We start from the raw sequence: 21,969 nt of genomic DNA, 5'->3' as shown, positions 1-21,969 counted from the left end.
GAATCAAACCCTTGTCTCCAGAGTCATAGTCGAACACTCAAACCACCACACCATGCTTGCTCTGATCTAAATGCCCCCAATCAACAATAGATATGAATGAATCAAACTAGTGACAAAACATACCATGGAGCACTGCCTGCATCAGCATCTGAACCTTTCACAATTCGGCCTGCCAGATAGGATTCCAATAACTCGTGCTCAGAGTTATCAGGAGTCTTCTTTTTCTCAAAGAGGGGACGGACACCACAATCTGAAAACACAATCCCACAGTTATCTATGATTGTCCTGTTAACAAATATGGATCTATCACAATGAGAGCCTCCATTTTCTGCTAGGAAAATGTGTTCTTGAGATATTTTCATATTTTTACCATGCCTTGTATTCCAGCCTTAAGGTGAGAAATAAAGAAATAAATGACGGTGAAAATGGCAGAAACATTTTCATTATTGCTTCTTTCACCAGGAGATGTCTAATCTGATACTGTCCCAGGTCTCTCATCTTAATGGAAATGTGGAAGAATGGGAACTGAGCTGCAGGATCTGAACCTGAACAATTTATGCTAGATCTGTAACATTATTTTCTGTGAGTTTTAAAGGGGTTTTGTTGTTATTCTGTGCCTTCAAGTAGTTTCTGACCTTAGATGACCTTAAGACAAACCTATCATGGGCTTTTCTTGGCAAGATTTGTTCAGAGGAGGTTGGCCATTGCCTTTTCCTGAGGCTGAGAGACTGTGACTTGCCCAAGGTTGCAAAATAGGTTTTATGGCCGAGCAAGTAATTGAACCCTGGTCTCCAGAGTCATAGTCCAACACTCAAACCAATACACCATGCTTGCTCTCCTTTAAAGGGAACACATGAGTGTAAATTGCAGAGAGGAATAGATGATGTATGTCTGCAACACATTTACCTTTTCTCTCTGGTTACTTCCCCAGTTAGGAAATTATACATCTACTTCATTTCAACATGTCAGCAGAAATATGGGGTGGGTGAAAAAGCTGACAACCCTGGCCTGGGTAACAACTAGTGAAACCAGGCAAGCAAACCACCACCAGAGGTTTCGATTATTCAGCAATTCATTGGAGAAAAAAAAGCGAAAGCTTTAGTATTAGCTTTTTGTTGTTGTTGTTGTTACATCACATCCCCTGCCCTTGGTTCAGTTTCTCACCTGCTTCACCTTCACCAAAGGTCTTGGGGTCAAATAAGACTTGATGTTCTACAGCAGTTGTCCGACCTGCTCTTTGTTCTTCGTCCACATCATCTGCATAATTCAGAACAGTGTCTAAAAGAAGAGAGGAGGTGGAAGTTCAGAAGAGGACAAGAAGGAGGAACTTGTTTTGCAGAAAAAATGAGGATGTAATTCTTGACATATTTTACCTGGAAAAGTTCCACTTAACCTAGTGTGGACTAATTTTTTATTAGATATCCACAGGACTGTTACCTAATTATAATTTAGCCAGATCCTAGCCCTGGACTGACTGACTGACTGACTGACTGACTGACTGACTGTCTGTCTGTCTGTCTGTCTGTCTGTCTGTCTGTCTGTCTGTCGATATATATAAAGCATATGACACAGAAATGCACTAAGTTGCTAAGGATCTTCTCAGCAGAATAAGATGAAAGTTGGTGGGTGGTCAGAGGGCTCCCTCATGTAGTCACAGAAAATTCGGCTAGAACTGATTTGTCTGCCATGTTTTGCAGATGGAAACCTAAAGGGAACATTCCTGGGTCATGGTGGGAAACCTATTGATCTCCAGGACTTAAAAACCCCTTTGAGACTGATTACCCATTCTTGAAATTTCCTCAGATCTTGAAGAACATTTGCTCCTAATACTAGAAATCTTGCACAGACTATCCAAGTGGAAGTACTATTGCACTGGCTGTAGTCTTATGAGCGAAGAAACAAAATCAACTTTATCTTCATAATACCTCCAACCTCTAGCAAATACCAAGATGCATTTAAGACCTGTCCCTTACTCTTTCAGATCCCCAGTCTTCATTGTCATAAATTCCAGGGTCTTTTTTTTTTTATGAAACAAAGTACAGGCCTGCCTCTCACAGGCTGCTCCTCACCACAGTAATCCAAGTCACAATATTCATGTGTCACATTAGGATTTGCCACGTAGCACCAGACACCTTCATCATCACCATCCGGATTGCGACAATAATTCTCTACCAAATTTACATTGGGCAAGAAGTCTCTTCTATGGCTAAGCTGTCTTGTTGCTTCGGAGGCCCACGGCAAGCACCGGGCCCCAGAGCGGGTGACTGGGAGAGACCCAGTGTACTGCAGCCCCTTGTCAGGTACACATGGTTGCTGCTGCTGTTTTTTCTTTGGTGGGCTTGTTCTTGGAGAAAATGGAACAGTGGTCCGGTTCTCACCTGAAAAGCAAGAGAACCATCACTATTAGGAAAGGGCTGCTGGTTATTCAAGAAAAAGCAGCAGGATGTAGCAATGCTGGTCAGCTCTATACACACATGCCCCCACTATGTTGCCTGGCACTGCTGCTACTGCCACGAGTCGCTCCCTTTGAGGTCACAACAAGACACCTAGCATTGATCGCATGGCTAGGTGCCTCATTGTGACCTTAGAGGTAGCAAATCAAGCCAACAGCAGCAGCACTGGGCAACACAGTGGAGTATGTGCGTGTTGACAACTGCTCTAACACAGTGGAGTATGTGTGTATGCCTCAGGATTTCCTGCAAAATCTGGAGTAAAAGGTGAGTTATTTTAAACTGGTTTAAGAGTGGAATGGGCTGCCAATCTGGCCTCACATAGTAAAGACAATCTGTATGTGAACTGGGAATTTAGCCCTGCACCATGAAGATAGTTTGATGTGAGGACAGTGGGGCAGGGACAACCTCTTCATTTGGCCCGTGTAGTGGTTTGAGCATTGGACTCCTGGAGAATAGGGTTCGAATTCTCACTTCAAATTCAAATAGGGTTCAAATCCACACTTAGACATGAAACCTACAGGGTAACCCTTGGTAAGTCACACTCTTTCAGCCTCAGAGGATGTTAATGGCAAATCCCCTCTGAAGAAACTCACCAAGAAAACCCCAACGGGTCAAAAAAAAAGGTTGGGATTAACTTGAAGGCACACAACAACAACAGGCATACCCTAAATTGGATGTAGAAGGGAAACTTGATGTATGCTCCTATAAATCAAGGCTGTGGCTTAATCAAAAGAAATATGAAGCTCCAGCACTGAGACTCACCACAGAGGGGGACCGCGCACTCTTCTGCTCTCACTACTGGGTCACGTGTGTAGCACCAAGGCCCCAGGGGGTTGCTGTTTGGGTTCCTACAGTAGTTTTCAGTAAGGTTAGCCTGTGGATGGGTTGTCACATTGAACCTGAAAGAAGAAACCAAGTAACAATAGAAGGCACAAGAAATAGAGGAAAACAGAAGTCTCTTACAATTGGATTTACTGTCTAATAAGGGAGTTATGGATTTCTCAGGTTCAGGGACCACATTGCACTTGAACTTTTCTGTGACATGGAGAGAATATCCATAGAAAGCAAAGAGAGGAAGCTTATATATACTTGTGTGCTTTATTATATTTCTATCCTGTCTTTCCACTAATGAACTGCTGCTCAAGGCAGCTAAAAACCCACATTATATATTAAAAAATACTAAAACATATGGCATATGTTGCTTGCATTCTTGCATAAGCACCTATTAATACACATATCAATCCTGTGTCCATAGTTCATTCTGCATACGTGTTAAAATGCTGTGATTGTCCATGGCTTCTCAGCATAAGTGGACCACATATCTATATACATAAGCAAAATAAACTGAACGTGTATTTATACACAAATTTCAGATTTCCCTCAATGTGAACTGGCTGATGGGGTGGACAAGCTGCCAGCACTCTTACCCTTTAACTCAGTGATTTTTTAAAAAAATTCTGCCTCTAGGAAACCCTTTTTCACACCCACTGGTCTTTGAAAGAACCTCATCATCTGTCAGGAAACCTGCCACATTGCAAGGATGGGTTATTTGTTGACCTAAGATTTATGCTTCTTTTAATGTGATGTGCTAATCCTGGCTATTACACTCCCTTGCAGTTGTGCAATTCAGAGTAAAGGCTGGTTATGAAAGACAAGCTTTCATTGGAGCATTGGCAATACAAATCCTCTTGTGGAGATATCCCTTAAAGAAACCTTTTAAGGAACTCTATTGCTCTCTGAAAATTAATTAGATAGCCTTCCGTCAGATGATCAGTAGCACCTCTAAAGATAAAACGTCTTCCTACTTCATCTATTTTTTTTTCCCAGATAAATTATTTAAGGACACAAAACGTGCACAAAGCAACCCATAGCTAACCACTGCCCCAAATTATGGTAAACTGTCAGAAATGACAGCTGATGCAAAAGGCAGGCCAGAATTCTTTATCAGCTACTTAGTTAAGTATACTTGATTGAACTTAACTGAGTAACCTCTCCTGGCCCAGCTCTCCCCACCCTGACAAAAACATCATTCACCCCTGTTCTCATTGCTGGCAGAAATGGACTTCATCCTCCCATGCAGCTGATGCCCAGAAAAGTTGTGTGTGTGTGTGTGTGTGTGTGTGTGTGTGTGTGTGTGTACAATTATGGCAATAGTGTCACAATTGTGAATAAGTAGCAATTGTGAATACAAAACAGTTTTGTATTCATGACTATGACCTAGTCAAGATATCTTTTGGCAATGTAGATCAGTAGTATTCAATCTTTTTCAGGCTACTGCCCCCTTTTCTCTTGGGCAATAACCCTAGAGCCCCCAAACACCTATTTCTTGATATTAGATCTACTGTTTGTGCAGCAGCCAGCTTGCCAGCAGCATCTACCTCAGATGTGCCAAGCTCATTACTGTCACCTCTTCTGCTTCAGCTTCTCATGTGGCTGTGGTCCAGACTTGCTCTTCTCTCTCATCAATGCTGGCCTTACAACAAAAAGAAGGCCAGCTGGCTGGATACTTGGTCGCTACTTCTAGGGTGTCAAGGTGCAAAGGCAATAGCAACTGAGAAACCAGTTGAGCAGGCAAAGACAGGTGCAGACAAGAGGCTTCTTAGCTGCTGCTTGACCAGCTACTTGATTGCTGTTCCTGTTGCATCTGGGCCCCCTTGGGCCACCAACTGGGGAGTGACCGAGAAGCTTCTCACTTGTGCCAGTCTTGCAGCAAACACTGACATAGGCAAGAAGCTTCTCAGCTGCTACTCGACTGGCTGCTCCATTGCTGCTCTCTTTGCACTTAATCACTTTGGCAGCAGCAACTGAGCAGCTGGCTGAGCAGTGACCAAGAAGCCTCTAGCCCATGCTGGTCTTGTGGAAAAGACAGGTGCAGGTGAGAGGCTTCTTGGTCACTGCTCCCTTTGCACCCTGGAACCCTGGAAGCAGAAACTGGGCAGCTGGCTGAGAAGTAACTAAGTCACCTCTTACCCGTGCCAGCATCAGTAAAGACCATCATGGGTGAGAAGTTTTTTGATCTCTGCTTGACCAGCTACTTGATTGCTGCTCCCAAGATGTTCAGGTGCAAAGGGAGAGGCTTCTCCACTGCAAGGAAGTGGAGGGGGCATGAGAGGGCTTTCTTGGTGATACCTCCATGGTTAAGAATATTCCCCTCTCCAGAGAAGTTAGATAGAGCCTTTCTTTGCTGTCTTTTAAGCAGGCATTTAAGATGGTGTAATTCCATCAAATATTGAGTTCATTTTACTTTGTTAACTATAGACATTAATTATCTAATGTTGACTTTGAATCCCCTTTTAATACTTTTTTTAAAACTGTAAAACTGCCTGGGGAGATTTTCCAGGGTTAAAAGGTTGTATAAAACAGTTTTCTGAATAGATAAACTTACTCTGGCCTGTGAGGAAATTTGCTGGACCAGTATTGGCATTCAATTCCTGACTTGGTGACAGAAATAGTTCCCCTGTAATTCTGCCCTATATCTCGGACACAGTCACCTGTTAAAATTCAAAATGCAAAAACAAACAAAAAACAGAGTGATTTCCATGGCATGTTTATAGAAGACTTCCCATTTCACATTTGGTTTTAGACAGATCTATATAGGGTTTGTTCACATAAACTTCTATTGCATTATTATTTGAATCTACATTTCAAACAGCACAGCTGCATGTGTGAACTGTCTTTATTGAAACACATTGTGTGGGTGTTTAATTGTGCTTTAAGTTATATAAAAGTGACATGTAATGTGAGATGCAAAAAACAACAACCCCATCATGCGCACAAGTAGCCAGAAAGTAATAAATATACATGAAACAACCACAAAAAAACGTTTGTTAAATACATCAATACAGATATATAACATTTCTTTTAAATATTTTTCTTGTGCCTCAGCTGGCAAAGCCTCTAAAGCAGATTACATAAAACCAATACAAGGATAAAAATAAATATATTTGTTCACAAAAGAATATTCTTAACATATGCACAATAGAAAAGCACTAATTCACAACCAGACCAAAGGAGGGTGTTTTAAAAAAATGTCCAGCACAGAAGACATACATCAGAAAATCAAAGGAAAACAATGTGTGCTTCTGGTGCTTAGAAATGACAACATCATTGTTCTGGCATTTCATGCGAAAGGCCCCAATGCCTACTATCTACAGGTAGGTCTTGCTCTTAATTCCTGCCATCTCCAGGTAAGTCTGAGAAAAGATTCCTGCTAGAAAACCCTCAAAACAATAATAGTGAAGCAGTACTGATCTAGCTAATATTCTGAATTAGACTAAGGCAGCTTCTGATGACACCAGTGGTATTGTTACCTTTTCCCTATTTCTGGGTCCTCAGGGTCTAAAAGGAGAAGGCAGGCCAGATCCACACAAGAGTTGGGAATAGCTAAGACACCCCATAAACACAGAAGGAATGTATTATAGGCTGTATTATAGTCATGTCACACATTACAAGATGCAAACTTGTAATATATTCCTTCTGTGTTTCTTAAGGCACATGCCTGCAGCAAAAAAGAAACCAGATCAAAATAGCAACAAATCCACCTCCAGTTTGTTGCTGCATGTACAAAGCTTTCATATCAACTGTATTGTTCAAAACCTGAGTTTACTAGGCTCACAAGTTACAGAGTATTATTAGCATGTACACCATATCAGCATCTGCTAAACATCTGAAGTGTCCATTATTCTGATGAGGTTTTAGAAAAGAGTCCTGCTTCTCACTGGCAGTGCCCAATCTATGCTTCTTCAAAGAAGAAGAAGAAGAAGAAATTGCTTCCACCTTCTTGGAAAGAGGAGCAGCCCTTTTACTGGGAAACATTCTGGCCTTGTTCATGGAATTATACAGAGAGCCTAAACATCATTCTCTTCCATGCAGCCTTCCATGTTTTCCCATTACTTCTTCCTTATGTAATTCTTATCACTCACCACTGCCAAGTCAGCTGGATTCTCCTTACCTTTTAAGCACTCATCCAGAATTGTTCTGGGCTTCCTTTGAGAGCTGCAAACTGGCAAATGAAATGGAAGAGAATATGTTTGTTATTTATTTCATTAAAATATTTGTAATCCAGTCTCTATCGCCAGATTCCCGGGGAAGGTAGAGTCAATAAAATCTTGTTAAAACAACCTCATATAGTTTGAACACATTAAAAACAATTTTAAAACAATTTAGCAAACTGACAGTGACAGGACCTTCTTAAAGACCTAGGCTGCTTTCACATTCCGAGCTCAGAAGATCCCCCTGCTTTTACCCTTTTAATACTATCCCGAAGTATACAAGGGCTAGGATCCCAAGTGTCTCCATAAACCACTTTCAATATTTCAGGTAATGTGTACATTCTTCTTTGCAGTTTATATTCATCACTCCAGTCAGAGTTAAACACTATGAAATGAGCAGGAACTTTTATTGAGAAACATGCAGAAATAAAGTATCTTATGTGAGTTAACTTCACATTGGTTTGGTTATATCAAAATTAAACACTTTGGCAGGTTTTTAAGCAGTCTTGATCCTATTCCCACTCTCTTAGTAGAACCACCAACCAGACCCTGACTAGACAAGGCCAGACCAACTGACACAACTGAACTCTGTTTTGTGCATTGCCTGGCCACCAGCTATCACTGCACCCCAAAAACAGCCAGCTTCTAAAGCCAGTTTGTCACACCGATGTCCCCTAAAACCTCAGACAGGACCTTCAGAGTCAGGATTCATGCCCAGTATACAAGGGTCCCAATTCACATGCTGAGAGAGAGATTTTTTATGGCACCTTATTAAATCATAGTACGCAACCAACACAAAACACAAACCATGAAGGGCTTCTAACTGAATTAGTACCCAACCACAAAAACACAAACACAGAGATGTATAATACAATTAAACTATGTATGGCTATTTATATACATATGTGGTAAAGAATCTTACAAGACAAATTTGGTTCATATGCATCAACAAGTAACTAAAGTACAAAAAATACCCATTTTGTATTATGAACAGAAATTAAAGTAATATACAAGAGGGGGAAACTTCCCAATTGTTGAAAAACAATAATGATTAAACAACAGTTCAGAGTTGTAAGAATTGTTGGCAAGCAGTACTAAATATTGGCTGATAGCTGCAGCAGGACAGACTATCCCTGGGTGGCTTCCAAAAGATAAGCTTCTCCAACAACATAATTAGCTTGCAAAGAGATCTTGTAGCACTTTTGAAGTGAAATAAAAGAAAGAAGTTGGTAGCATTTGCTTTTGTAGACTTTAGTCTACTTCCTCATCTGAGGAAGTAGGCTGAAGTCTACAAAAGCTCATGCTGCCAACTTCTTTCTTTCAGTAAGTCTCAAAGGTGCTACAAGATCCCTTTGCCTACTGATTTTTCAGATTAACACCTTTGAATTCTATATAATTAGCTATGTGATAAACAAGATAAAGCTAGTACCAAACAAACATTAGAATGAACAAACAATTAAAATCAGACAGCAACGTTTGAAGCAGTAATTTCGATGCATTTAGCTTGCTGACACAGGATTCTGACAAACAAGATGGCATGCTGCTAAGTGACCTTCATCCAACTAACTATTGACAAAACTGAATGTAAAACACCTGTAGACACAGAAGCACTGGCAGATAACAATTCCTAGCATAGAAGGTAATTTAATATTAATTTGCCACAAAATGTATTTATAGTGGCCACAAAGCATTATATCACAGAAGTGTAGCAATCTACAAGAAACAAGCCAAAACCAATCTACCCTTTAAACCACGAGGAGCCACAGTGTTGAGACTATATGTCCAAAATCTTTCTCATTTGAGACATGCCACTGAGATATCCTGGCAAACATCAGTATTAACTACAGTACTTGGATCACCCAAAATTTACATGGGTTAGAACGATATCCAGCCTGAAAAATACATTCCTATAATGAAGAGTCTCTTGCTTCCTCTCTTAGGTGGCTCCTATGCTCTGACAGTCTGTGTTTGAAAGATCTCAGCGTTTTGCCAATGTACAGTTTCTGGCATGGACAAATAACATTCTTAGAATTACAACTGGAAATGAAATGTAAGGGTATTTGCTTTCCTGAGAGTAAATACCGGTAGTTTTTCCCCTATACTTCAGTTACTTCTTGATACATATTGAGCCAAATATGTCTTGTAGGTTTCTTTACCACATGTGTATATAAATAGCCATACATAGTTTAATTGTATTATACACCTGTATGTGTATGTTTTTGTGATTTGGTACTTCATTAAATCTTGCAAGATTGAGTATACACTGCTCAGTAGCAAATCATGTGTGACACTGACTCTCAAATTCCCTTGTCTGCACAACCATTGTAGGTGCATGAGCCATCTCCAATTTTCACTCTGGAAGTCATATTCTGCTCCCTTACCTTTGAGGGCAACCCATTGTTACCAATATTAATTTGCTTGAAAATAAAAGTGCAAGTGTTTTTCTTACAACTTCAAAAGGTATAAACTCAGGACAAGATGGATTTGGAAGATGTTTTGGTCTTCCCTGATCTCCACTTTGAAATTGATTGTTCATCCAACCTTACCAGTTAGAAAACTTAGGAAATCTATAGGCTCCAGACAATGGGTCTTGTGGTCCTCGAGGTTTGATTATGCTGCAGTCCCCATCATCCCTTGCCAGCATAGCTGGTGGTGAGGGATAATGGGAGCTGCACTTCAACATCATTTGGAAAGCCAAGAATTGTCCACTCTTGACCTAGAGAAGACTGTCATAATGGCTAATCTTCTGCTGCAACAGTTTATGAAACCTAACTTACTTTTGAAATCTGATTATACATACAGTATTAACAAATATGTTTTTTTTTTTATAGTTGGGGGACAAGATAAGAGCAAGTTCAATAAAAAAGGTAAAGGTATTCCCCGATGACAAGGTTGTCAAGTTGTGTCTGACCATAGGGGGCAGTGCTCATCTCCATTAAGCCAAGAAGGGATTGTTCTGGGAGCTTGCAGCTAGAGAATCGATTCGAAGCTCTTTCCCTTATCAAGGAGGATGAAGAAGAGCAGCATGAACAAACTTCAGGGACAGAGCAGGGGAGCCTGAGAGTCCCACCCGAGGGAACAGTCGCTGCTAAGCCTCGGAGGAGGCGTGTGGTCGTAGTGGGGGACTCCTTGCTGAGGGGTACAGAAGCAGTGATATGTAGGCCTGACAAGATGTCTCGAGAGATGTGTTGTCTTCCAGGTGCAAAGATCCGTGATGTGACAGAGAGGCTGACAAGACTGGTCAAGCCTACTGACCAATACCCCTTCCTTTTGGTCCACGTGGGAACTAATGATACTGCAAGACACAGCCTTCAGAACATCAAAAGGGATCACGAGGCGCTTGGTAGGAAGCTGAAAGGAATGGATGTACAGGTTGTCATCTCGTCTCTTCTGCCAGTTGAAGGGCATGGTACAGGAAGGGAGAGGAAAATAGCGGATGTGAACAACTGGCTTCGCAGATGGTGCCGCCGAGAAGGATTTGGATTCTTCGATCATGGGCTGCGGTTCCACGAGGAGGGACTTCTTGCAACAGATGGGTTGCATCTCACGCCAGTTGGAAGAAATGTTTTTGCCAACAGTCTCAAGAACTTGATCAGGAGGGCTTTAAACTGAGTTCCGAGGGGAAGGGAGACAATATTAAGGAAGGCGAAAGGGATGGCGAAAATAGTCAAACGGACATAGAGGAAACAAGAAAAAAAGTGCAAGGACCCAACAGTGGGAGGCAAAAAAACTTGCACAGGCAGCAAATAAAAGGGAACCATGGTCTGCAATGTCTCTACACTAATGCACAGAGCATGGGAAATAAGCAAGATGAACTCGAACTCCTAGTACAACAAAGCAAATATGATATAATAGGCATCACTGAAACCTGGTGGGATGAGTCTCATGATTGGAATGTGGAAATAGAGGGGTATAACCTTATTAAGAGAAATAGGCCAAATAAGAAAGGAGGAGGAATAGCACTATATGTCAGAGATATTTACACCAGTGAAGAGATCCTGGACATCAATCATGGAAGCCAGGTGGAGAGCATCTGGGTAAAAATTAAAGGGGAGGGAAACAACAAGGATGTTACGGTGGGAGTCTACTACAGACCCCCAAGTCAGACGGAGGAATTGGATGATATCTTTCTAGAACAGATGACCACACAGTCAGAAAAGAGAGATGTAGTAGTGATGGGCGACTTCAACTATCCTGATATTTGTTGGAAGTCAAACTCAGCCAGATCCTCAAGGCCTAGCAAATTCCTCACTTGCCTGGAAGACAATTTCATGGTCCAAAAGGTGGAAGAGGCAACAAGGGGGTCAGCTATTTTAGATCTGATCCTAACCAACAAGGATGACTTGGTTAATGGGGTGCAAGTGGTGGGATCATTAGGTGGAAGTGACCATGTTCTCCTGGAGTTTGTAATACAGTGGAAAGGAGAAGCCAGGCATAGTCAGACACGCATCCTAGACTTTAGGAGAGCGGATTTCAGTAAACTTAGAGAAGTATTGAGGGCAATTCCATGGTCAGAAATACTAAAAGATAAAGGAGTTCAGGACGGATGGGACTTTCTCAAAAGGGAGATACTGAAGGCACAATTTCAAACAGTTCCAGTGAGAAAGAAAAACGGGAGGTGTCTCAAGAAACCAGGATGGATGACTAAGGAACTTTCAACGGAGCTAAGTTTGAAACGGAACATGTATAAGAAATGGAAAAAGGGGGAAATCACAAAAAAGGAATTCAAAGAAATAGCAGGCATGTGTAGGGGTAAAGTCAGAAAAGCTAAAGCACAGAATGAACTCAGGCTTGCTAGAGAGGTTAAGAACAATAAAAAGGGATTTTTTGGATATGTCCGCAGCAAAAGGAAGAAGAAGGAAACGGTAGGGCCACTGCGTGGAGAAGATGGCAAAATGCTAACAGAAGACAGAGAAAAGGCAGAATTACTCAACACCTTCTTTGCCTCAGTCTTCTCAGAAAAGGCAAAGGGTGCTCAACCTGAGGATAATGGAGCAGAGGACAGGATAGGGGCATTTCAGTACAGAATAAGTAAAGAGATAGTAGAGGAACACCTTATTAATCTAAATGAATTTAAGTCTCCGGGACCAGATGAACTCCATCCAAGGGTATTAAAAGAACTGGCAAATGTAATATCGGAGCCATTGGCAATAATCTTTGAAAACTCCTGGAAAACAGGAGAGATCCCAGCAGACTGGCGGAGGGCAAACGTTGTCCCCATCTTCAAAAAGGGGAAAAAAGAGGATCCCAACAATTATCGTCCAGTTAGTCTGACATCAGTACTAGGAAAGATTCTGGAGCAGATCATTAAACAGAGTCTGTGAACATCTAGAAGGCAATGCCATAATCACAAAAAGTCAACATGGGTTTCAGAGAAACAAGTCATGCCAGACAAACCTAATCTCTTTCTTTGATAAAATTACCAGCTTGGTAGATGAAGGGAATGCTGTGGATATAGTATATCTTGATTTCAGTAAGGCCTTTGACAAAGTTCCCCATGACATTCTTGCAAACAAGCTTGTAAAATGTGGGCTAGACAAAGGAACTGTTAAATGGATCTGTAATTGGTTGACCGACCGAACCCAAAGGGTGCTCAACAATGGCTCCTTTTCATCCTGGACAAAAGTGACCAGTGGGGTCCCACAGGGCTCTGTCCTGGGCCCAGTGCTATTCAACATCTTTATCAATGACCTGGATGACAGAATTGGGAGCATACTTATCAAATTTGCAGATGATACCAAATTAGGGGGAATAGCTAATACCCCAGAGGACAGGATCAAGATTCAAAATGACCTGAATAGACTAGAAAGCTGGGCCAAAGCTAACAAAATGAAATTCAACACGGAGAAATGTAAGGTACTGCACTTAGGGCGGAAAAATAAAATGCACAGATAAAGGATGGGTGACACCTGGCTGAATGAAACTATGTGTGAAAGGGATCTAGGAGTCCAAGTAGACCACAAGTTAAACATGAGTGAACAGTGTGATGCGGCAGCTAAAAAGGCCAATGCTATTTTAGGCTGCATCAATAGAAGTATAGTGTCTAGATCAAGAGAAGTAATAGTGCCACTGTGTTCTGCTTTGGTCAGGCCCCACCTAGAATATTGTGTCCAGTTCTGGGCGCCACAATTCAGAAAGGACATTGAGAAACTGGAGCGTGTCCAAAGGAGGGCGACAAAAATGGTGAAAGGTCTGGAAACCATGCCCTATGAGGAACGACTTAGGGAGCTGGGGATGTTTAGCCTGGAGAAAAGAAGGTTAAGAGGTGATATGATCGCCCTGTTTAAATATTTGAAGGGATGTCATATTGAAGAGGGAGCAAGCTTGTTTTCTGCTGCTCCAGAGAACAGGACCCGGAACAATGGATGCAAGCTACAGGAAAAGACATTCCATCTGAACATTAGGAGGAACTTCCTGACAGTAAGGGCTGTTCGACAATGGAATGCACTCCCTCGGAGGGTGATAGAGTCTCCTTCTTTGGAGGTCTTTAAACAGAGGCTGGATGGCCATCTGTCAGGGATGCTTTGATTTGGATTTCCTGCATGGCAGGGGGTTGGACTGGATGGCCCTAGTGGTCTCTTCCAACTCTACGATTCTATGATTCTATGATTCTATGATTAATAAGCCAAAGAGCCAGTGTTGTCAGAGATTACTCTATGATTATGTGGCCAGCACGATTGCAAAGAATGCTGTTTATCTTCCCACCAAAGTGGTACCTATTTATCTACTTGCATTTGCAAGCTTTTGAACTGCTAGGTTGGTTGAAGCTGTGATGGGAGCTCAACCCATCATACAGCCTCAAACTGCCAACCTGCTGATCTTGCAATCAACAGAGTCAGCATGTTATGGAAACATCTGAATAAAGACTAGGACATGTTAGCAGTAAAACAATGAGAATGGGCTAGTTATGAATGGGTGAACTATAACAACATATATAAACCTGGAAGCTTGGAGGAAGAGGGACAGGGAGAAAAATAAATCAAGAAGACAAAGTTTGAAGAAATTAGTTGACTGTAGGAAAAGAGTATGTGTATATTTGTATCACTGGCAAAGAAGGCCCAAATAGTATGAACAATTTAAAAAGTATGGACAGATGGGTAGATGGAACTGGATTTTCAGTGGAAGAATTCCATAGTCAAATACAGTCATGTGAAAAGAAGAATGAAGAGATATTATTATTATTATTATTGTTGTTGTTGTTGTTGTTGTTATTAAAACTCAGTCCTATGCAGTAATACCCACTGAATTTCATGTACCTTTGGCATCCCTTGCTTATTCAATGGATTATTTGATAGGGACCAAGTCATTGTCTGAAAGTGGAACTGGTTGAAAAGTAGATTTTTTAGCTTGCAAATGCAAGACTGAACACTAAGTGGAGCCAAGTCAACTGAGAGAAAAGACAACAGTGAGCCAAGCAGAGGGAGGCAGGTCGACACCACTTTAACTATCATGGCTCCATGCTCTGGAATTCTGTGAATGGTAGTTTCTCGTGGCACCAGAGCTCTCTGACAAAGGCGGCTAAATGTCTCACAAAACTACAGTTCCCAGAATTCCAGAGCATTGAACCATAGCAGCTAAATGGTGTCAACCTGGATGATTTCTGCAATGCAGATGTAGCCTGAGAGATAAAACTCTTCAGCATGCTGAATTGACTGAGAGGGTTACAAATAGAAGCAGCAGTGGTTGAAAGAGCAGCCCAGAGGTTGAAAGGGCAGTACATGGCTATAATCTAGATATGATGAAATAGCAGAATGTCCAAAAAGTGAGCCATTGGAAAAAAGGGGGGATGCCTGGTAATAGTTTAGGACTGATGTTCTAGAGTACCTAAGGCTAACATTGGTCATTGGCTTGGGGAGATGAGATGAGAATCATGAAATCCTTTAGACATTGCTGGACTGTGACTTCCAACATTCTTCACAATTGGTTGCTGAGACTTGCAATATGACAAGATTTGGAGTGTGAATGATTCCCACTTCTGGGACAGATAAGTCTTGAGCCTGTGAGGGGAACTACAATCTAGATATTGATGATCAATAAAGCATGTAAAAACATTGGATTTTTTACAAGACTCAGGCAAACATACCTGTGTACTGTGTCCAGAAGAGATCCTGCAAGACAAAAACATTCCATTTAGAATAATGGACAGAAAGAATGATAGAAATTTAGTTCTTTCTCTAGCATTGTACATATCTGGCCCTGTAACTGTCTGGATGGGAAACTGCTCATCAATACAAGAGCCAATAAGAAACAAAAAGGAGAATTAGGACTGGCTTTGCATATGCTGTCACAAATCCACTGGTGATATGCTAGGGTCCTTTTCTGCTACGATTAGATGCAAATAACTCTGGGATAAGTACTGAATGACAAATCCATCTTTCCCTAGAAAACAAGATAACATTCACTTTGGCTGCAATACAACATCCCCTCAGCATAGTATAAACAACCACATGTGGAGATAATGCTATGCTCTGATTAAGCAACCCTGATGTAGAACAGCAACATGGCATTATACATGGTAAGGACTGGGGACTGTTGTGCATTGTAGAACCACAATGTGCAACATTGCTGTGGGTGTAACTGAACTTCCACTGCTGCCATCAGAATATGTCCATGGCATTATTGCAAATAATTTGCCCCACAAGTGTCACACAATTTACACATATGTATGCCACTAACAAGATGCCAGCCATTGGTAGCTGGAGCCCTTAATCTTCTTACTTGTGGGAACAAGGAACATTAAATGATACATACTGTTTGTACATCAGACTCAAGGGCTTCACGGGCCTCCTCATAGCTGCAAGCTTCCTCTAGGCACTCCCGCTCCAGGTTGCCTCTCCGCATCTCTTCCAGTAATCCCTTGTTGGCTCGGCGTGTGCGCTTCAACAAGGAGAATGCTTGTCTCTGTTCAAGAAAGACTAGCAAGAGCAAAACACATAACCAGTCACTTGTGGAGCAGAAAGAGACCACTTCCTCCCTTAATTTTTTAAAAAAAGTATTTGAGGAGGAGGAGGAAGAAGAGGAAGCACAGGCCTCCAGCAACCTCTATAGCAACACTCCACAAAGGGTCAAAAAGTGCAAGTGCCTGTGTTAATCTAGAACAATTTCTGGTATACTTTCTATGTGGAGAAAATCCAGTGCATCTTGTCAACTCAAGACCAAGCCATCCTCAAATACTTTGGATTACAGCAGGGATTATTGACCAGGAAAATCAGTTACAAGGAAAATCAATTTCCATTCTTAATACTGTGGGGATTACAGCTACAGTAACTGTAGGGAACAAGGGAATTCAGGAGGTGGCAAAAGATGTCATATTCCCTGCTAATTAAAAAATCCTGGAGCTTTGACATTGCAAGCCCTAGCCTCACAATACCACTTAGATCATAAGTAAACAACTGTGGCCCTCCACATATCATTAGAAAAGACAACCATGTTTGGTAAGGTAAAAGTCAGTAGGAAAAGAGGAAGAGCACATTTCAGGTAGATAGATTCAATCAAAGAAGCAAGGGCTTTTAATTTATAAGATATGAGTATAGCTGTTGATGAGAGGGTGACTTAGAGGTCTTTCATTCATAAGCCAATGCTGACTTGGCAGCAAATAACAACAGTAAAGTTCCTATTAAGGAGTTATCAGTACTCCAGATCAGCTACACCAAAAGAGGCAGCTAACCCCTTTCCTGATGTTTTTGGACAGCAATTCCCTTGATCCTTCACATATGGCTCCAGTCTTGGACTGATAGGAGCTGCAGTCCACTCAAACTGAAAGAATAATGAGTTGCATTTCTTTTGGTCTACAGTATATAATGTTGACCTCATTGGGGCAGAAGAAAAAAAAGGGATACCAAAGAAAAGTGCTTCAAATCAAAAACTCCAGGTGGCCCAGCCAAGTGAACTACATCACACCTAGCAGAATAAGGAAAATGATCAGTATGTTTTATGAAGACAGTTCCAGGTCAAAGGTACTTCCAAGAATACATTTCTGTGATTCTATTACCTACAGAAAGCTTGACTATTTGAAAATAATGCAAATGTAAGAATCCCCTGATCATCAATTCTACTGACTGCCATATGTCAGCACAAAGAGTTATGTCATAGAATCATAGAGTTGGAAGAGACTGCAAGGGCCATCCAGTCCAACCCCATTCTGCCATGCAGGAACTCTCAATCAAAGCATCCCCAACAGATGGCCATCCAGCCTCTGTTTAAAGATCTCCAAGGAGGGATATTCCACTACACCCCGAGGGAGTGTGTTCCACTGTCGGACAGCCTTTACTGTCAGGAAGTTCCTCCTAATGTTGAGTTGGAATCTCTTTTGCTGTAGCTTGCATGTCACATTACTAGGCTCCGTTTCTAGAATTATTCCCAAAATACATTGTTATTAGCTAGTTTTCTCTGATCTGCAAAACATTCCTTTATTCCTGCTTTCTTTTATTTTTTTCCTTTGTGTTAGTTTTATTTTTGCTATAGTTTTATATAAATAAAACTCTTTTTCTACTGTTTTATTTATTTAATAGTTGGGTTAAATTTCTTCATCATCTAAAACTCAGTAACATTCCCTCGTCTTGTGAAGATTACTGGGTAAAAGCGGTTTGCAGGGAGAACAATTTTGCTTGGTCAGGCAATACAAAATCTGCTCTTTTTATTTTTCAAAAGCTTTACTATGGTACTATTGGCTTCCTATCACAGAGGCCTTTCTGTGCAAACAGGAAGGGATCAGTAAAAAGGTGCACAGAGTACATTGTTTGCACACTTTTGGTTCTGTATGCAAATCAAGAGCTGTTTCTGCTACCATAAGACCAGCATATAGCATACCCCCCAATATTTCACAGATAAAAACAGACACATGTGACCAACCAACATTGGAATGCAGCCGAGATGGCCAAAGTTATTAATGAAAAAGAACACAAGAGTTAGGAGAGGCTGAAGCAGTTTCCTTTGGACTGATCCTACTGAGACAGTCAAGATTACATTTTAAAAACAGTTGACAAAGTGGAATGACAGACAATTAATCAGGACTGTCCCTAACAAATTGGTACTGTTGGAGGGTATGGCATAGACTGGCAATAAATAAAAACATAAAGAGAAAATAAATGACCAGCCTATGATGGTCTTAAGGTGCCAGAACCAGATCTTCTTGTTACTGTTAATTGTCTTCAAGTCACCTTCAACTTACAGTAATCCTATGAATAAAAGACCTCCAAGAGTCCCAGCCCTGCTCAAGTCTTCTAAACTCAAGGCTGTGGTTTCCTTGAATGAGTCTATCCAACTGTAATTGCGGGTGGAATCATAATATGATAGACTTGGAAGAGACCCCAAGGGCCATCCAGTACATCCCTGCCATGCAGGAAGACAAAAGCAAAGCACTCCCAAAAGCTGGCTGTCCAAGACCTCCAAAAGAGGAGACTTAGCCACAATCTGAGGCAGCATATTCTACTATTGAGCAGCTCATCCATCAGGATGTTCCTAATGGTTAAGTGAAATCTCTTTTCCAGTAGCTTGAATCCATTGTTTCAGGTCCTAGTCTCTGGAAACAAACTTGCTCCTTCTTCAATATACTGTAACATCTTTTCAAATATTTAAACATGGCTATCATATCACCTTCTCTCTCTCCAGGCTAAACATACCCAGCTCCCTAAGCCACTTATCATAAGGAATGGATTCCAAACATTTTACCATTTTGGTCAACCTCCTCTGGACATGTTTCAGCTTGTCAATATCCTTCTTGAATTGCGATGCCCAGAACTGGGCACAGGTGAGGCCTGACCAAAGCAGAATAGAGTGGTACTATTATTTCCCTTGATCTAGTATCTATACTCCTTTTGATGCAGAGTAAAATAGCATTGGCATTTTAAACTGCTGCATTACATTGTTGATTCATATTCAGCTTGTGGTCTACTAAAACTCCTAGCTCCCTTTCACATCAACTGTTGTCAAGCCAGATGTCACCCATCCTATATCTGTACATTTTATTTTTTCTGACTAAGTGTAGTACCTTACATTTATCTCTGCTGAAATTCATTTTGTTAATTTTGGCCCAGCTCTCTAATTTATTTAGCTCATTTTGAATTGTGATCTTGTCTTCTGGAGTATTATCTACCCCTCCTAATTTGGTATCATCGGAAAATTTGATAAGCATGCTCTCTATTTCATCATCCAAGTCATTGATAAAGATGTTGAATATCATTGGCCCAGGACAGAACCCTGTAGCATCCCACTAGGAACTTTTCTCCAGGATGAAAAGCAACTATTGGTGAGCACCCTTTAGGTTCAGTTTGTCAAGCACTTACAAACCCACCTAACAGTAGCATTGACTAGTCCACATTTTACTAGCTTTTTTGCAGCAATATCATAGGGTACCTTGTCAAGGCTTCACTGAAATCAAGATATACTATAGCCACAGCTTTCCCTTCATCTACCAAGCTTGTAATTCTGTTTTAGAATGAGAAATAAGATTAGTCTGGCATGACTTGTTCCTGAGAAACCCATGTTGATTTTAAGTGATCAAGGCATTTCCATCTAAGTTGTTACAGATTATTTAATTATCTGTTCTTAAATCGTTCCCAATATTGATATCAGGCTGGGTGGGCAGTAATTGTTTAGATCCTTCTTTCTCCCCCTTTCTGAAGATGAGGATAATATTTGCCCTCCTCCAGTATGCAAGGACTTCTCCTGTTTTCCAGGGATTCTCAAACATTTTTCATACCTGAATGCTTTTGGGGAGAAGCTTTCATGTGGACTCTAGGAGGTTCAAAATGTTTTTCTTTGCTTATGCAAGGCTTACCTGTTCAGGTTGTTTCACTTTACATATGCATATTGTTAGTTTTGGATAAAAAGATTGTTGAAACATGTTGAATTGTTCTTCCTTTTTAGTGCAGGAACTGATTCCTGGTTCCCCCCCCCCATGTTATTTCTGCTTTTGGTACCAACTATTCTGTTAAAGAAGTAATGTCTAGGAACACATCAATTTTGTTAACTGAGGTATACCTTTATTTTTAGATTTAAAAAAGAATGATGGAGAAGAATCTGCTCTTCTTCTTTCTTATTTACTTGCACTCTACTGTTCTTATGCCTTCACTCCTCCAATGAAAAAATAGTGAACTGTGGGGAAGAATGGAAAAGGCAGGGATATACTCTCATCCTGCTATGTCCCTTTTAGTAAAGTTACCATATACCTCCACTTATTACCAAAGTACCATGTATTTAATACAGAAATGTGCATCTGGTTTGGTCAAACTTTCAGCCCAAAAGAGGCTGTAGGAATCTGCTCAGCAACAGTGGAAGAACAACCAGCACTTGGAACACATGAATTATTAGTTTGCAATATTAACGTTAAGTTCAACACAGGCTAAATGTCATTTCAATCAGTATCAAATTTAACGCAGATCAAAAATGTTGCACATGGACTATCAATTTAAATTAATATCTGGAAATAGTTTAAATTGCTCTGTTTGCTCTGGGTTGCTGAAAGGAATGTTGGCTTTCTCTTTTCCTACTTTACCAAGCATTATTGACTTTTCCAATGACTCATGTCATCTCATGATATGGCTAAAGTACAATAGGCTCATTTTGACTTTTGGGGAGAGTTCAGGTTTGATCTGCTTTTGGACCCGTTTATTGGGCTTTATGGCACTCCATGGTATCCACATAACTCTTCTCTAGTACCACATATCAAGTGAGTAAATTATCTTTCTATCAACTTTCTTCAGTGTCCAGCTTTCACAAACATATATAGGGAACTTTCACTCAATTTAATACCACAGTTGTACCAATGAACAAATGCTTGCAAGATGATGGGGCATCTTTTTGATCTATGCACATTTCAATCTATTCCTTCTTGTTTGTATAAAAAGGCCTGTTTATTCAGCCCTCATGCAATGACTGTCTCTTTGGTGGCACGTGCTGGTCTCTTGTTTGTCTAACCCCAGTGTTTGACCCTTTGTTGTCCTCTCCATATGCCCCATGCTGGGACACTCATTTTCTTTTTTTTAAACAGAAAATCATGCAGCCTAGTTTCACCCTCAGGTTTAGAAGAATTATAGCAGGACAAAAATATATCAGTGGCTGACTGGCAACGGATGGGCTGGGTTGAAAATACTGCAGACCAAAATAGCAAAGAATGTTGTGGCACCTTAAAGGCTAACAAATATTATGGATCTGATTATTTGGGATGTAGTACATAAAAGCCTTTGCCTTAATCAATTTCTTAGGAGTTTAGTGCACAGCTAAATAATCGTTTTACCTTGCACAATTTGAATCCCCTTCTGGGATGCAGACAAATATTATCATATGCATTTTGCTGCCAATGCTGCCTCCCGTCTAAAACCTGCCTAAATCCCCCCTCCCAGCTGTGCTTAGCTGTTTGATTTGCAAAGTTGAGAGCTTTCCAGCTTTGCAAATTGACTGGCTGAGCTCAGATTCTAGGCAGGATTTAGGTGGGTTTTAGGCAGGAGGTAGCATCGATGGCAAAATAATAATAATAATAATAATAATAATAATAATAATAATAATAATAATAATAATAATAATTT

General features: G+C 40.8%; 2 protein-coding genes across 6 annotated transcripts in view; one reads left to right on the top strand and one right to left on the bottom strand.

Annotated features, from left to right (window-relative positions):
• The window catches only part of CKAP5 (cytoskeleton associated protein 5), a 537,335-nt gene that overhangs the window by 113,676 nt on the left and 401,690 nt on the right, over positions 1-21,969 (top strand). The window lies entirely within an intron of this gene.
• F2 (coagulation factor II, thrombin) overlaps positions 1-21,969 on the bottom strand; it is a 35,847-nt gene that overhangs the window by 12,186 nt on the left and 1,692 nt on the right. Inside the window, exons 2-9 of the mRNA XM_042446962.1 lie at positions 16,196-16,359; positions 15,528-15,552; positions 7,405-7,455; positions 5,839-5,944; positions 3,216-3,352; positions 2,070-2,378; positions 1,165-1,278; positions 124-250 (exon numbers count right to left, since the gene is read on the bottom strand). Coding sequence (XP_042302896.1) covers positions 124-250; positions 1,165-1,278; positions 2,070-2,378; positions 3,216-3,352; positions 5,839-5,944; positions 7,405-7,455; positions 15,528-15,552; positions 16,196-16,359 — 1,033 coding nt within the window. The remainder of the gene's footprint in view (positions 1-123; positions 251-1,164; positions 1,279-2,069; positions 2,379-3,215; positions 3,353-5,838; positions 5,945-7,404; positions 7,456-15,527; positions 15,553-16,195; positions 16,360-21,969) is intronic.

The sequence above is a fragment of the Sceloporus undulatus genome, chromosome 1 (assembly GCF_019175285.1).
Source record: "Sceloporus undulatus isolate JIND9_A2432 ecotype Alabama chromosome 1, SceUnd_v1.1, whole genome shotgun sequence".
Classification (NCBI taxonomy): Eukaryota; Metazoa; Chordata; class Lepidosauria; order Squamata; family Phrynosomatidae; genus Sceloporus; species Sceloporus undulatus.
The sequence above is the reverse complement of the archived record's forward strand: the minus strand, read 5'-3'. Positions and strand labels throughout refer to the sequence as shown.